General features: G+C 36.3%; 3 protein-coding genes across 4 annotated transcripts in view; 1 reads left to right on the forward strand and 2 right to left on the reverse strand.

The window, feature by feature from the left end:
* Window positions 1-15,370, reverse strand: part of LOC145967257 (uncharacterized) — a 32,595-nt gene extending 17,225 nt beyond the window's left edge. Inside the window, exons 1-8 of one of the 2 annotated variants that reach the window (XM_083091968.1) lie at window positions 14,165-15,370; window positions 11,070-11,392; window positions 10,622-10,909; window positions 8,380-10,119; window positions 2,159-2,323; window positions 1,252-1,437; window positions 711-887; window positions 227-392 (exon numbers count right to left, since the gene is read on the reverse strand). In XM_083091968.1, coding sequence (XP_082948094.1) covers window positions 227-392; window positions 711-887; window positions 1,252-1,437; window positions 2,159-2,323; window positions 8,380-10,119; window positions 10,622-10,909; window positions 11,070-11,297 — 2,950 coding nt within the window. In that variant the 5' untranslated portion in view covers window positions 11,298-11,392; window positions 14,165-15,370. The remainder of the gene's footprint in view (window positions 1-226; window positions 393-710; window positions 888-1,251; window positions 1,438-2,158; window positions 2,324-8,379; window positions 10,120-10,621; window positions 10,910-11,069; window positions 11,393-14,164) is intronic. The other variant, XM_083091977.1, reaches the window with a different exon arrangement.
* Window positions 4,603-8,296, forward strand: LOC145967304 (carbohydrate sulfotransferase 11). The gene is made up of 5 exons (XM_083092075.1): window positions 4,603-5,150; window positions 5,464-5,612; window positions 5,700-6,031; window positions 6,903-7,102; window positions 7,269-8,296. The coding sequence occupies exons 1-5, from the start codon at window positions 5,001-5,003 to the stop codon at window positions 7,497-7,499; spliced, it is 1,062 nt and encodes a 353-aa protein (XP_082948201.1). The 5' UTR covers window positions 4,603-5,000; the 3' UTR covers window positions 7,500-8,296.
* Window positions 15,371-15,435: 65 nt separating the features above from the next.
* Nero (deoxyhypusine hydroxylase nero) lies at window positions 15,436-17,252 on the reverse strand. Its single transcript, XM_083092086.1, has 4 exons — window positions 16,906-17,252; window positions 16,433-16,815; window positions 16,003-16,323; window positions 15,436-15,918 (listed from the first exon to the last, which is right to left on the reverse strand). The coding sequence occupies exons 2-4, from the start codon at window positions 16,710-16,712 to the stop codon at window positions 15,608-15,610; spliced, it is 912 nt and encodes a 303-aa protein (XP_082948212.1). The 5' UTR covers window positions 16,713-16,815; window positions 16,906-17,252; the 3' UTR covers window positions 15,436-15,607.
* Window positions 17,253-17,332: the final 80 nt, after the last annotated feature.

The raw sequence follows: 17,332 nt of genomic DNA on the forward strand, positions 1-17,332 counted from the left end.
GTGATATTAAACTTTGCGTTTTATATCGAAACGTCACGCGACTAAATATGAGACTACAAATTTAATTTCAAAACGTTCATTAAAAATTCAAGTACTACATGGTTTTTCCATGATTGTAATGTTAAAATCAACATAAAATACTAATTAAAATACATTATTATGTAATTCGCTATAACTTTATTTTACACGTATTACGCTTTTCTCGTTTGTTCTCGGTTATTATTACCAGTAGCGGTCTGAACACTCGGTGAAATTTGCAAACCGTACACCACAAGACCATCGGCCGACACCAGGGGTAGCGACTTCCTGGCTAGTCGTGCTCTGATGGCGGCCAGCATTGCCTCGGCATCGGCGTGTCCTTCAGCCGCTCGTCTTCCTGCCTCAAGAACCTCCTATAACATCAATAGACCGCTGTCAAATGAAATCACTCCAAATTTAATTTCGCGTGCTTGAAACCAAAACTTCAAAAACCACAATTTAAAAGTAAAATTTAAATTTAAAGCTGAAACTATTGAAATAAATGCAGCACATGATAAGATCATTCGGAACTGTCTAATATATAAAAAAATAAAGACAAGTAAATATTAATATTATAGGATACAGAAATATTATTTTCTTAAATATAAGCTGGTTCCAAAAATATTTTTGTGCAACGCTAAGTTACAACATTTTAATTTATTTCGCAAGCTTTTTGGTTTTTCAAATAATACCTCAGAATCGTAGATCTGCCCCAAAACGGCTAGTGCATCGAGAGCAGCTTGACGTACTCTGCGTCGACGATCCGCGACCATCATGGCCACTCGACTAATCACGGTCTCCAGTTTGAATTCGGTGCTCGGAAATGTCACTAATGAAAAGATCAGCAACTGCAGCGCGTTCTCTCTCGTCTGCGAAAAATATAAATGATTTTAACTCGGGTAGGAAGGAAACGATTAGTTTACATTTTTTGTTTTCAAGATAAAATTGCGAAAAATATAAATATAAATTAAAATATAAATATAAATTAAAATATAAATATAAATTAAAATATAAATATAAATTAAAATATAAATACAAATTAAAATATAAATATAAATTAAAATATAAATATAAATTAAAATATAAATATAAATTAAAATATAAATATAGATTAAAATATAAATATAAATTAAAATATAAATATAAATTAAAAACATAAATATAAATGTAAATATAAATATAAATAAAAAAAAATAAAATATAAATTACGCAAATTACGTTAAATAGATTTACTTTGGCGTTTCTGGCACTTAGACAGTGGGGCTGCAGTAATTGTTCCAGAAGGAGGCTGGGTTTCAGTCTAAGCATCGCAATCCTAGAAAGTTGGGCCGCAGCTGGACCGCCTTGTCTGGCGAGGCCCCAAGCTAGCTGGGGCAATCTCTTTTTTAGCGCGTCTTCCGAGACACCGGCAACTACAATCTGAAATACAAAATGGTCTCTAAGAATGTTGGTGCCATAAATATGAAATATAGTTAATGTTTGACGCTATACTGCGTCATAAACCTATGACATTACGAAAGAATTATAAAATAGATTCTACTTCTACGCATTAAAAGTGTTTCCTGTACAACTTATAGATAGAAGAATGTACATGTCACATAGGTATCCTTGTAACTTTGCTTAGGAATTGTAAATGTTTCTACAATTGAATACGGATATCGATAATATAAGCTCCAATTAGGAAGTAAAAGAGATATGCGGTACTAAAAAAACCTTTAACTAATTTTAAAAAATTAATTTAAATAATTTAAACGTTTAACTAATTTAAAAAAATTAATTTAAATAATTTAAACATTTTTGAATTAAAAAATAATTTTAAAAATATCTTAAATATCTAAAATAATTCTAAAAATATTTAAAATAATTTTAAAAGTATCCTAAATATTTAAAATAATTTTAAAAATATCTTAAATATCTAAAATAATTTTCAAAATATCTTAAATATTCGAAGAAAGCGATATTGAAAAATATCGAAATCCTTGCGAGATTCTTCTTTATCGGAGATATATTTCTCCTCTATTACACGATATATATATTACATAATAACAAGGCTCGCTTATCCGCTGACAATTGCGGCAATAAATTAGCCGAGATCTCGGCGCATTAAGGGTTGATCTTGACGAAAGTTACGAGAGCTTACCTTCGCCACCGCGAAGCCGGCGGCGGCTACCCGGCAGCTCCTTTCGCTGCCGAGCACCGCATGCAAGAGCGATCCTAATCGCGACTCTATCGCGATTAGCGCTGAGGACGTCCGCAAAGCAGACGCGACTCTCTCCAGGCCTCTCACTCTCGCTCGCCAATCGTCCTGGAAGAATGACAAGGGATAATGAGAGGATATCGTGAGAGAGAAAAGCTCTTAGTTTAGAAATATTTGAGGCTTATCGAAAAAAAACCGATTATTTTACATACATAATCAACGTTATATTTTCTATCTGCACTCGTCTCGCACGCAAATCCCCTAATTACTCCTAATAAGAATGTAAATCACATTTGCCTTGCTTGTTATTCTTGGAATTAACTAGTCAAATACTCGAATCATTAAAAAGTTAGGTGAATTGTATTCGCGTGATTCATCTTTAATCACGAACATATTGATTTCTCTTGATCTTGCTTGCATAATTTCTATCCTGCCCGCAATTTGATTACGTTAAAGAATAAAAATGAAACTACAGTATATATAAGGAGACTCTTTATTCAAGAAATTCAATTACGCGAGAGCGAATGAGCGGTGTCGCTAGAAATTCACGAGTCGACATTATTGATCGTCAAAGCGAGACCGAATGCAATGCACCGGTTGGTGCATCTGCATTCTCACCGCGTGTTTCTATCGAGCTCTATAACCGCGGAATCGATACCGGACTTGGCATCTTTTTTCCTCCTTTAATATTCCTTCGTCTAGATTTTTTTTAATAGCCTTAACCGACGCCCTTTTTATTTTTAATAGCCTCAAACGCGTCTCCGACGCGCGTTCTCGACACTCGGAGACACGAGACGCGGAAGGTGAATTAACGACTGGCGGAATTCGCTAATGATGAATCAGAGAACGGCTTGAAAATTGCATTCGACCGCGATGTGGCAAACGCGGCTGTACAATTGCCGCTGATTTGCATATACACGGGAACGGCGCTTTCCTGGACCGAGCGACGTGGCACGCAATACGTGTCTAATTATTTTCTTGCACTTTTTCTCCCTCTTATATGCGCTCGGCCACGATATAATTCTCGGGAGGAAATCTCTTTCGTCGTTTCTCACCCTCCCTCTCCCTCGCTCGTCGCGGAATATTCAGAAAAATAGGACATTCTTGTTTTGAAAATATATTTAGTTTTAACATGGAAATCTTGAAATGAGATTATATCGCGTTAATTAAAGAAAAATATAATTGCTTGAATAATTGCTTACTTGAATGAAGCCATTTTATATAGTTCAATCGAGAAAAATATATTCTTATGATTTAAGATTTAATTTTCTTGAATGGAAAAGAAACAATGTTAGATAGAAAATAACATTTTTAAATCAAAGATTATAATTTTCTTAAAGTAGAATTAAATAATTATATATTCTTGAGGTGACAAGTACAATATTAAAATAAGATTATAATATTGTTGAAATTTAAAATTATCAAATTCTTCTAAGAAGATTATAAATTGTTGCGTATATACGAAACATGAACGCGTTAGTTTAAGCATATAAGTTTTGATTTGACACTTATTCTTTTTCTGTGCATACTTTGCTTTGGCGCGCATAAACTCGACTTTATTCTGCGCATAAAAAGGGCAATAATTTATACATTTTTTTATGAATCAGTCTCAGAAAATAAACAAAGTTCTTGTATATGTTTGGGAATTATCGAGGTTTCATTCACTTGAAATTAAAAAAACACAATTATAACGTATCAATAATCATAAAGCGATATTTATCCGATTTAATTTAAAAAAAAATATTACTTTGATATAAAAAATTGACTATAAGCATTCAAATAAGATACTCGATGCGGAAAATTAAAAGATTCACATCGAACGATAAATAGCGCGATTTCCATTAAACTTTTATCTAGTACAGAGAACTGAGTCTAAAGTAGCGCGTTTCCAAGAACCTACAGGTGACATCGTAGATCAATTATGCAGAGCGATGTGTGTTGCAAAAAGTCAAAGTTGGGAGATACATACATAATTCGTTTTCCCAGATACACAAACGATTTACAGAAATCGATCGCGTGGGCGGGGGATAACAGTATTTATTTTCATAGACCTCTCGCAGACGAGGCCGAGGCCGCGCGTGCATTCATAAAAAGGTCTAGTGCAGTGACCTTGAAGTTACTCGCCGAATGAACATAAGGCGCACCTGTGACAATCGTGACCGTCGTCGGGATGTACGATACTCGTACATATAGATTAGTATCGCGAGCATAATAGAGATTTAATCGAAACTGGTCTACGCTGGCGTTAAAATCGCTCGTTACCGCTCGAAAGAGCGATAGGTGTCGATTTTATTTGAATTATATGATTTATTTGATTTTGTTCGAATAGCTGAACTAACGGAATTAATATGCGGAGAACGATCTGGGCGTCTTCGGCCATGACGTTCCCCACTCAAATCTCAGGAGTGGACTTTCATTCATCGACATCGGGCCAATTTATTCATTCTTTGTACCTTGTTAAATCATTTCACGTCAAGAATCATCGTCTCAAAATTAACTCGGTTATTTAAAAGGTTCCGATAGTTTCAAAATATTCTATAAGCGATACTTAATTATAATCGCGATGGTATCAACGATCAGCTCGGGGCCGGTGATACTCTAGATCCATCACAATTGGTGAATACGAAACCGGTCAGTCGACGCGTTGGTAAAAGATGCAGAGAATGTATTTGTCTTGTAAACTCTAGAGAGAATCTACCGTTGTGTTCTAACAGTTCTAAGTGATGGATAAGCGAGATGATCATATATTTGTGAATTCGGAATAAGTGCAAACCGTGTCTCGATCATGTCGAGGCAACAGAAGCGTATGCTCTCTCGGTTACTTCGAATCGTCGTCTGTCTCGGTGTTATCTTGTTGACGTTAAAATTGTCTATTATCATTGTCGGAAACGAGGATAAACCTCTTCCCGTCGCCGATGAACTGAGAAAGCTATTGGTGAGTCACGTGCATTCTATTAATGATATCGATGATGAAGAAATAAAAAAAGTAATAGATAAACAAAACCGATTTCTGCTTAAGAAGCGTTAACGCAAGTTATACATGTAATCTTGTAATAATATTTTTCAAATTTAAATTAAATTTAAAGTTAAATGGAAATATTAGTGTTCATCTTGAAAATATCAAAAATAAATCTTAAAGACATAAAATTATATGTATAATTTATATTACATTTTTTTAGATAGAAATTGATCCTTTTTATCTACTATTCTCTCCAATTTTAAGAGAAAAATCTGGCGATTTATTTTAGGTCGAAGCTGAAGTGGATAACACACGACGATTGTTGAACGTCGAGAGAGTATGTAAAAAGTATAATTTAGGCATCTATCGAAAGCTCGCTGAAGATTCATTGTTCAAACATCCACCCACGCCGCAGTACAGCATCTTCTACATGGACAGGTTCATTAAGAAAAGAGAACACTTTGACATGATGAAAAATCGATTAAATTAATATCAATTTATTGATAACATCAATTTGCCACGCAGAGAACACAATATATCATATTGCCCGGTGTACAAAGCTGGAACTACGACCTGGCTCTACAATCTCTGCCTATTGATGAATGTGTCTATGGAGACGTTGAGTAACGGCAAGCAACAATTGTCGACCATCGCCAGGAGGGCGATACCGGAACTCGAGTATCCCGAGGCAGAACGAGTCTTAAACGCGAGTAGACGACTTTTAGTCGTTCGACATCCGTTCGAGAGGCTGTTGAGCGCCTATCGCGATAAACTCGAGAACTGTGTTGCTGGCCGGGAACACGGGACACTGCATTTTTATCGCAAGTACGGAGCCAAGATCGTGAGGAAGTATCGCAGTAAGTCACGAGAAAGTAAAAGAGGGAAAAAGTATCGATCATTATATGTTTTCTTCGCGCATATAAGAATAAAATTCAATGATTTATATTTAACCAGTTCACTGGTACACCCGAAATCAACGTTTTGTGCCAAAACTGGTGAGAGCAAATAAATTCGTATTTTACATGAAAGTTTATCTATAAGGGGTTTTTTGCGTCGCTGGTGACGAATCAAGGGTCGAAATTTCAAAATTCAAAATGGCGAATCCAATATGGCGGACTAATTTTATTTCATTATGGAGAAGATCAAATTCGATGTGTTCGCGTTTTTCGAGTCTCTTATGATGAATCTATAGACAAAATTGCAAGATTTAAACTGGCAGATCCAATATGGCGGTTTCTAGTGATTAACTTTGATATTCCATTATGGAAATATATCACACTCGGTACGTTTTTTGGTCGCAGATAACGGATTAGTTCAAGACATTCAAACTTGAACATATCGAATTTGAATCTTCTCTAATGGAATAACAAATATAATAATAGAATAACAAAATTAATTCACCATACTAAATCCGCCATTTTGAATTTTAAAATTTCGATCCCAAATTTGTCATCAGCGACCCGAAAAATGTGTATCAAGTTTCATGCAAATCCGTTGAAAATTGGCAAAGTTATTCATAGTGGACATATATGGGCCATTACCAGTTGTGGCACTTTTTTTTGGCCATATATGGGCCATTACCAGTGAACTGGTTAATATCTCATAATCAATTTCTTTTTTTTTCGTAACTTTAAGAAACAAAAAAATATCCGATTCCTTTAACTTTATAAAGAATACAGAGAGCGATGTATAAATTCAATGATTTCTTTTTTTTACTTAAATCTTCAGGGAAAAATTTCACGGAACCACGACCGGATCAGGTGATCCGACGCGATAACACACCCTCTCCAGCTGGTGTGGAACCGACCTTTCGAGAGTTTGTCGATTACGTGATCGACACCGATCTCGGAAGTTATAGCGATGATCACTGGATGCCGTATTATCTCTATTGCACGCCGTGCCTCGTCAAGTACAACATCATTGCGAATGTAAGTAATGTCGTGACCTGCACTCGGAATCGCCATTTGTCATCTGTCGCGCAATCCTCGAATGTCTTACGCATCTTTTAGAAGATTAAATTCGTGATAAATTTTTTCATAAAAAAATTTCTCCCTTCGTATTAAACTTTCCGCGAATATATCATTAATTCCGCAGGTGGAATCACTGTGGCGAGATCAAGTGTACGCCATCAATAAGTTAGGATTACGGGACAAGATCAAGCCTAGATGGAGGCATAGCAACGGTCACATCAACGCTTCCAGGATATACTTCCGTCAATTAAATAGAGCGACGGTGCAAAGGCTGTACGAGAAGCTGAGGCTGGACTTTGAGCTATTTGATTACTCGCCCGATATTTATTACGAGTACGCCACATCCGCGGATTAATTGAAGTCGATCGAATGTAATCGAGGTCTCTGCGTGAAGCTCTACGTCTAACGGCTTATCTGCAAGACGCGATTTTATAATAATGACACTATCGTGATGACGTTCGATAGGAAACATCGAACAGAAAATATAAGTACTTCGTGTACATGAGATTGAAGAAAAAAAGGGCAGAAAAAGACATACATTAAGCGCCTGTGTACGCGCGCACACGTAACCCCGATAATTGATGGAGCTTAAATCACGTTACGTCACGCGACGAACTTTTGTCGACGAGAATCGATCGACCTACTTCTCACCGTGTACTAATGTATCGGACCGGCGACCTGTCCTAAAGTCAAGGGTCCTCAAATGAGCATGTTAATCCCCGCCGCGAGTCCAAGCGAAGCGTCACTCTGCCTCGACGGAAATGTCAAATATTTTCGCATAAGAAAGATATAATATCTCTAACGAGATATAAATGAATATGCAAATATTTTATTTCGACTTTATGTTATATTGAATTATATTCGCATTTGAAATTAGTGCGATTAATTTATAACTTGATTAAAAATTAATTTACATAAATAAATCACACGAATATGAAATATTTCGCCTTCTTCCTCTAATTAAATTAGTTGGATATATATTTATGTTATTTGGAAAATTTTTTAAAGATTCAAAAATATAGTTTTTTTGGCAGTTATAAAAAGATCTCAATAATTATAAAAGGTTCATCTCGATATTAAAAAGATTGAACTTTCACAAGCGATAAAAAATGTATCAAGAATTTTTTACAAAAGAGAAACTAATATATATTATATAGAATAAATTTGCAATACATATATATAAAATATTTGATGTATTTATTAATTTATTAAATAATATTTTCGAATCCACTCACCTTATTGTGCAGATCGTCCAACACCTCTTGATCAACCAAGCCCAATTCCTCCCAGCTGGGTTCTCGCGGTTTACCCTCGCCTTCGCTGCTGCTGCAGGTGACACTTCCGTTTCCCTCCGACGCGCTCTTCCTGTCGAAGCATTGACCGCGTCTCCTTCGTCCTTCGTCGTCATTTCTGACGGAGACCTCGCCGTCGTCGTACTTTGTCCGATCGTCCGTAATCGAGCCGAAAATACGCACCCCCTCCTCCCGTTCGTCATCGTCGACAAAATCACCGCCGACCAGGCGATCTATTCGCGACTCGCATTCACTGTTAATCGGCGATCCGAATGGGAGATTGTTGGAAAAATCGCAATCAGAATTGATTTCCGATGTTTTCCGCACGTCTTCGTTCGAGCGTCCTTTTTCCACTTCGTCCTTACTCTCTTTAATCGTCTTTTGACCACTTGGATCCGATAGCTTGGTCGGAGATGAATTTTTTTCTCGTCGCGAAGTAGTTTCGGAAACGTTCTCGTCAATCGCGCCCGCATTATTATCTTCTTGTTCTCCTTTCGAGGACACATTCTTGGATGCTGCTGCAACTTGAGCTACCTTGGATAAGTTATTTTCATCCTTTATTCGATTATTTTCGTTGTTCTTTGTCAGTTTCTCTTCTTTATTTGTCGAACACAAAGTTGTTTGAGCTGTGATATCTTCCTTCTTCGGTGTCTCATTAATTTCTTTTGAACTACCGTTTACCTTAAAAGAATCTTTATCCTCTGAGACTTCGTCGCTTCTCCTATCTTTTTTTATTCTCTTAGCTTCTTCCGTTACAGGGTCGATAATGATGAGGGGACTATCCGTCCGCGTAAGGATACTCTTCTTAGGACTCAGTTGCGCGTTGTGCGTGTATTCCCTCTTAGGACTGCTGGAGGCCGATCTGGAAACCCTCCTCGATCTCCGCTTTTCACCCGCATGGGGACTGCACGGTTGCGACGAAGGTCGTCTCCGGGTCGTTTCCGGCATCTTGGTGGCCGGCGACACGGGAAGCGGGATCCTCGTCTTAGGCGTTATGTCGATCGATTCTGTCTCGTCGCTGTCAGGTGTCCTCAGCTTGACGATCTCACCGCCAAAGCGGACGCGTCTGGGCGTCTTCCGTTTATCCGGAGACGACGGATTCTCGCCCTTGCCGGCTCCGTCGGCCTCGCTCTCGTCCTCATCCTTCTCCTCCAGAATCGTCATCGTGATGGCTGTCTCTTCATTGAACTTGATCTCGGTTTCCAAAACGACTCTAGCTGGTGGTATATTCGACGTCTCGTCCTCCTCTTCGGCGATACCGGAAGTGTCGCTGTCGCTATCCCAAGACTTGTTCAAGGTACGTTCCTTCGTGTCAGCTTTTACGATATCCTGCGCGCGATTTTTCTCTCGCTTCCTCTTGCTCGGCTTGATATTATAAATCTTGGAAAGAACATCGATATTCTTCTTCAGCTTGTCGTCGTAATCCGCCAGGTAGCTCTCGAATTCTTCATCGCCGACCTCATCGCGAATCTTCATGAGGGATTTGAGAACGGCCTCCTGGTGCGGTACCTGGACCAACCGTGCGGCGAAGGCGATCGTGGCGTCTTTGAGGATCTGCGTAGTCGGTGGAGGACTATTAGACGATGGAAAGAGTAGCAACGGTGCGCTCAGAATTACGCCCGTCGTCACGTTCGTCTGAAATGGATTGTGAGCATCTGGTCGGTTCAAGCCATCGTGAAGGATCTGTAACAAATACTTCTCGGTATGTAACATATTATTTATAAAAAAAATTCGTGAAAAATCGCGAAAGAGATCTAGAAACTCGCGTGTTTCAAATTTAATTTTTATTCATGAAATAGATTATTCTAAAAATCTACATATTTATAGTAAAAAGAAAATTACAGTGATAATATTCGTAAAAATTATCTGGGCGAGCATTTTCCCTCGATTAACAAAATAAAATTTATAGAATAAAATTTCAAATTTAATTTTTATTCATAAATAGATTATTCTAAAAATCTATCTACATATTTATAGTGAAAAGAAAATTACAGTGATAATATTCCTAGAAATTATCTGGGCGAGCATTTTCCCTCGATTAACAAAAAAGATTTATAGAATAAAATTTTAAATAAAATAAAAAAAGATGAGAAATTTAGATGTATAATAATTGCACATATTAATTTAATTGGATATTGGAAAAATGTGAGAAAAACTTCTGTTTTAGCGCATTGCGGATGTTTACATTTTTGACCACGCTGTCCCTGTTGGGGGTGTGAACGAGGTAGACCCGCAGCGCGTCCAAGGCACCCTTGCGTACCGCCGGCGCTGGATGCCCCAAATTATTGATCAGCTCCGGCACCACCGGTTGCATGACCTTGTCAACGGCATCGGTATTCAACGTCGGTAGAACGTCCATTAGTACCCGCAGAGCGTGCTGGCGCACCTCCCATTCCGGGTCTCGAAGTCTCTCGGAGATCTCAACGAAGGTGGCCTGCGTGTCAACCTCGGATGGAAACCTACGCGTACGCACCTGGCCGGAGGAAACACGTGTCATAGACGTGATTTGTAGAATTAAAATCGAGAAAAAATAGTGTAAAATTGAGAAAAAAATGCTATAATTTTTAAAAATAGAGATACAAGTATCAGACAAAATAAAGTATAACGTTAGATTTTACGCTGTCAACGCGTACTACGTGTTCCCAAAGTGGAGTCAGCTGTATCGTCTGTCCGGACGGCGGGGCGGACGTCATCCTACGTCGCGGTTGATGACGATGACGACTGCCTCGTCGAGCCGACGAGCCATTGCCCTCTGACAACGGCCTGAGGTCGTAGGTCGACGGCGGCACGGGGTCTTCCTGGGGCTGCAGGGGCCCCGCATCTGTCGATCCTGTCATAGATGATGACAAGCAACCGGACATATCCCCCTACGTCTCGTCCCTCAGGAACCACCGATTATCCTTCATCATCTCCCGCGATCGCGAATCCGACAACGCCTGATCGCTCATCGATGGTTCTAACGACATGTAAATGAAAAACAAACTCCCGGAAATTGCATAAAGTTGCATAAAACTCTATTGATATATTTGTATAAATTTTTACCTTTGAACTTTCGACTTAAAATGTATGGGTAATTTTTACACTTGTGTAATATTAATATATTGCGAAAAAAAGTCCAAGGTTTAAAACTGAATAGCAGTAATGATGATAACAGTAATGCAAGGAAGGAAAGGATAGATCGATTTTCTCTACAAAGTTAATTAACTAAGATTGTAAAGACCGGATATGCTAACATAGGAGTATGCAATTTAACGATCGACACGTAATATCGAAGCGATGACTCTTATACTCTACCGTGATTCAAAAAATTACGGCAAATGTAATTTTGCTCAACGTTGTACGAGATTTGCTTTCACGATTCAAACATATATTCCGCAAAAAATTTAAAATTGCTAAATATAAAAATGACCCATGTTTGCTAAACAAGAATGAAATTAAAGGCTTCGTGTTTGGTTCTTATAATCTACCGTGATTCAAAAAATTACGGCAAATGTAATTTCATTCAACGTTATACGAGATTTGCTTTCACGATTCAAACATATGTTCCGCAAAAAATTTAAAATTGCTAAATATAAAAATGACCCATGTTTGCTAAACAAGAATGAAATTAAAAGCTTCGTGTTTGGTTCTTATAATCTATCGTGATTCAAAAAATTACGGCAAATGTAATTTTGTTCAACGTTGTACGAGATTTGCTTTCACGATTCAAACATATATTCCGCAAAAAATTTAAAATTGCTAAATATAAAAATGATCCATGTTTGCTAAACAAGAATAAAATTAAAAGCTTCGTGTTTGTTTCTTATAATCTATCGTGATTCAAAAAATTACGGCAAATGTAATTTTGCTCAACGTTGTACGAGATTTGCTTTCACGATTTAAACATATATTCCGCAAAAAATTTAAAATTGTTAAATATAAAAATGACCCATGTTTGCTAAACAAGAATGAAATTAAAGGCTTCGTGTTTGGTTCTTATAATCTACCGTGATTCAAAAAATTACGGCAAATGTAATTTTGTCCAACGTTGTACGAGATTTGCTTTCACGATTCGAACATATATTCCGCAAAAAATTTAAAATTGCTAAATATAAAAATGACCCATGTTTGCTAAACGAATGAAATTAAAGGCTTCGTGTTTGCAGATATATCAGCTTATGACGTCAAAAGAGCGGGAAACCACATGTCGGCGGAGAAACATGCAACTTGTGCCGCGCAAATCGCGTTACGTTTAATTTATATTACAATACCCTCTCGATATTATTCGGCTGTAAGATGTCAAATCTCCTTCCTCCTAAACGTCCGTCGAAGCACGTTGCACGATTCCTTATTCGCGACAATTTCCTTCCGGAATCGGTGAATGATTGACGTTTGTTTTGCTTCCGGCATATCGAGAGGTGTACGATGCTCACGATTGACATTACAAAGACAGCCAATCTCGTATATCCGAAAGTCGAGATGCATATTTCACGAATGAATATCTCATAAATAAGGAAGACCGATCAAAACATATCAAACACATGAGATGTCATTCGTTTCTTATGCACTCATTGTATACTCATATCCACGAAAGTATACGTATTTCGAACAGCGGTCTCGCAAGAGGAAAACCGCCAAGTTTATCATTAAATCTCTCACGACACGAACTCCATGTAAAAAAGTAGTACACACGAAAAGCGATTGCATAATCCAGGGAAAGAACGTGCGTATTTTGTATTTCTTAAAGTATTATACATGCGGTCATCGAAATTGTAGAATTGAGACCCATGAGAAGAGACCCACTTGATAATTAAGATAATTATAAATTTCAATGTAATGCGAGCTTTAATCGATAATTTTAAAAATAACGAAATATTTCTTGACTTATTAATATTAATCGAGATATATAACTTGCTATTTTAAATTCGCAAGAATCGACAAAACTTCATTTTGCAAAAATTTTTACGAATTTTTTGAATTTTATCTCTTTGTGCATTTGATTACAGATCGACTATATAATTAATCATTTTCTTTTTATTCTTTTTATCGCTATTCCTAATCATTTAAATTAAGGAATTATAATTTCAGAGAAACAAGGGAGAAAAAGTCTAAAGCCTTAAATATTCTTCAATTTCAAAAATTTGTATTCAATTAAAAAACGATTTTTTTTTTAATTTTCTCTTTTTATATCATACATATAAAAAGATAATCTTCGCAAAATATTTAACATTGCAGAAACAAAATATTTCTTTATTATACAATATTCATGATATTTTAAATTATGTTTTAAAAAATTTTTTATATGATGAGGAAACAGGACAATAAAAAAAATCAAAATAATTCTTATATCTATAATTCTTATAATTACACATCAAGAGGGAAGGGGAAGGATATTAATCAAAAATATAACAATTTCTAATATGCATTTAAAAACTTTGTATGGAATTTTTAAAATGTTTGCTCTTCATTAATTCGACGACATCAACGAAAAATATTGTAACTTTAATTTAAAGAAAATTACATGTACCTCTGTAAAAAATTATAGGACCGAGTATATTTCAATATTTCGTACATCACTTGCAATTGTATAACAAGTAAAAAATATTTACAAAAATATCTGATAAAACAAGCTGATAAAATATCTATAAATGTTGCCGAAATATTACTTTTTTTTTCTTGATATCGTCGAATCTTTGGCGAATTATTGTAATTAATATTTTTAATGTGTGGGAAGAAAGGAAGCGCTTACTTTAGGTGAAGCAGCGGAGGGACACGCCAATACACAGCGAGTGTACTCGATCGCGGCCGGCATGTGACTATTGCCATCGCGTTCTCCGCGAAGGAAGGTGCTTCGCGGTTAATATCGACCACCCCCGTCCATCCCCCTATCCCCCACTTTGGCGAGAATCGTCTTATACTTTACAACGAGCGATAGCGTCGCATATAACAAGCACCTTGAGAGACACAAAATATATATCGCAAAAATAAATCATTATCCTAAACTGTCTTCTTAATGACAGGACAAGTCTCGTAGCGGGAGAAAATTTGGCGCGTGCTTTCGCGATTGATTAATTATTTTTATACTTTAATACGTGTTAATGGATATATTAATAGTATATTAAAATCGATAAGAAAAAAAAGGTACACGCGACATTGAAGCGATAATATTTTATTGTGATGTTATTTGATAAAATGACGCTTGAATGTGTGTATCGCGTCTATTTTATAAATCCTTTCGTCTGTAAATGAAAATAAAGTACATAATCAAGTATACTCGCGATGGTGAAGATTTGACGAGCTATATCCTTCTTGTCCAATATTTACAACGCGTCAATCTTGCTTTACAGACTCTGATTAATCGTTTCATTATTCAGTTTAAGTCAAGCTTCTTTCCTTCGGCGAATCAGGGAGAAATGTCTTTTATTTCTACAATTTCTCCCTACATAACGCAATTTAAACGACATCTTGACGCCGTAACAGAACTGAGAAATATTTATCTTGGCGGACTATATGAGTCGTAAAGGTTTCTATGTGTTTACAGTAATAAAAGCTACGACTGTATGCCAATGAATACCCGAGGCGGCACGCGATATTCATGAAATTGAGCGCCGACAATATCGAAATTCCGCTAGAGGAATATAGCTAACGTTAGGCATACACACATTCTTACAAACGCGATTATAGAGAAATGATTCGCATAAATGAGGTTTACGGCGAATGTAAAAACATTGGACCGTGACGTGATTGATCGATTCCGCTTGAAATGCCCGGTTCGTATCGTGCGCGTCTTATCAGACATTTACTATTAGCGGTACACCCGCATACATCGCTGCATTTCAATCTGCCAATTTTTACCGTTTCCTTGGAGAAAAAATCATCTTATGTAACAGCAAATTTCTTTCACGATTATAATTAGAGTTTTCGCATAATTTGAGTTAAATAAAAACAGATTATAAAAATTAAAAGCACAAAAACAGCTTAATATTAGGAAATTAAGACTGAGGAAATAAGAAGAATATGTACATTTATAATAGAAAATCTTTTTAGTTAGCTTTCCATGTCTTTAAAAAGTCGGATTGAATGAAAATATACATACGGCTGTTGAAAAGAATAACTTACATTTCATTTCTTATTCGAAATGTAATAAATATGCAATACTATACACATTTTAAAGACGAGAGAAAGAATATTTTCACGCGGGAAGCTTGATTAATGCATCTGCATATTGAAATTCCGAACTGTTCTCATAATCGCACATGTCCAAAGCGATAATACAGCTTTCGCGAACGACTCTTTTACTATCATTGAGGTATTTGTTCAATATCTCATAACACTCAGGTGTAGCGATGGAACCCAAGGCTTCCGCGCACTCGTGCCTCACCATCTCATTTTCCTCTGTATTTTCTAACGATGCTCGCAATCCTGGCACAGACACCTCTTCTTGAAGTTGTCCCAGTACAAACGCTATCTCGTGCCTGAACAGGGCACTACCAGCTTTCAAACCTGCATCGTATAAATTAATTACTACTCCATATTACCATTTTCTTCCCTATTAAAATAATGTAAGCCTATGTAAAATAATGTTACCTTCAGTAAGTGCAAGGATGCTTTCCTTGGTGCCTAAATCTCTCAGTGAAAACATTGCTCTATATCTATCAAATAGTGACTTGCTTTCATTCAGTAAAATTTCCTTTAAAATATCCACATTTGTTATTTCCATTGGAGGTGCAGGGTCGATGGTCGAATATGGATTTTTTTGCAAATTCTCTGTATTATTGTTAAATTCCAACCATTTCAGCCGATCTAAGGCCAACTCACAGGTTTCTGCTACTTCCAATACAGGATCCTTACGATACTTCTCCAATAATGGAATTACACTTGGCTCACCAATAGCACCCAGTGCTTCTCCTGTTCAAATTATAGACATAGAGATGTACACATATATATATTTTCTTTATTTGTTCCAAAACAAATCACTAAAAATCAAATGAAAGATTCATGTAAGCTAAACACATACCTGCTTCATGACGTACCATCGGTTCTTGCGATAGATCCTCCAAAACACTTGTCAAGATATTAATCGCTATAGGATTTCTCATCTGACCCAGGCAATATGCAAGCTCGTGCTTTAATAACGCCGACTGATCCTTAAAACATGTACTGATCTGATTTATTGCCATTGCATTACCAATGTTTTTCAGGGTGAATAGAGCTCGGAATCTTTCTTTTAAAGGTCTGGCAGAATCATTCAAGACTCCGCCTATAGTTAAGATATCGCTCTCACTCGCTTGTACCATTTTCAGCAGATGTATATTAAATATTGAATGTTAAAATCACCAATACAGGTAAAGGAAAAATTTGTGTACAAATATCTTAAAGATTTAAATAATATATCTAAATCTGTAATCACACATAAAGATAAAATTATCAATACTAAATTGCATATAACAATACAAATATGTGTATATAAAGATTTATCAGATTCATTACCATATCATCTAAAATTTGTAACTAAATGTTCGTCAGTTTTAACGAGATAAATAAATGAGTAAAATATTGTAATTAAAAACTGTAGCTGTTATAATACTTTTCATGAGTAATACATATATAAATATTACTCATCCTAATTCAACACTGAATTTTTTTAGGTTATAGCATGTGCGGAGACACTAATTTAGCAGAGAAAACTGTTGCGTCAAATTCTTGTAACATTCGACGCTGATTTGTCGGATCTGAAAGTAGGAACCAATTACGTTCGATTGTTATTAAGCGGTTTTTTCAAAAGCTTGTCAAAAGCTAATGAAGGAAAAAGCGATTATATTAGAAAAATTTCAAGAAATAGAAAGTTGGTAAAATTTTAATTTAATTCTTTATGATTATTATTATTTGTTTTTGTTTATTAAAAAAATTATATACT

Source organism: Camponotus vicinus, unplaced genomic scaffold, assembly GCF_025532165.1.
Source record: "Camponotus vicinus isolate PSW18456_S1 unplaced genomic scaffold, iyCamVici1.0 SCAF_1, whole genome shotgun sequence".
In the NCBI taxonomy this organism is placed as follows: Eukaryota; Metazoa; Arthropoda; class Insecta; order Hymenoptera; family Formicidae; genus Camponotus; species Camponotus vicinus.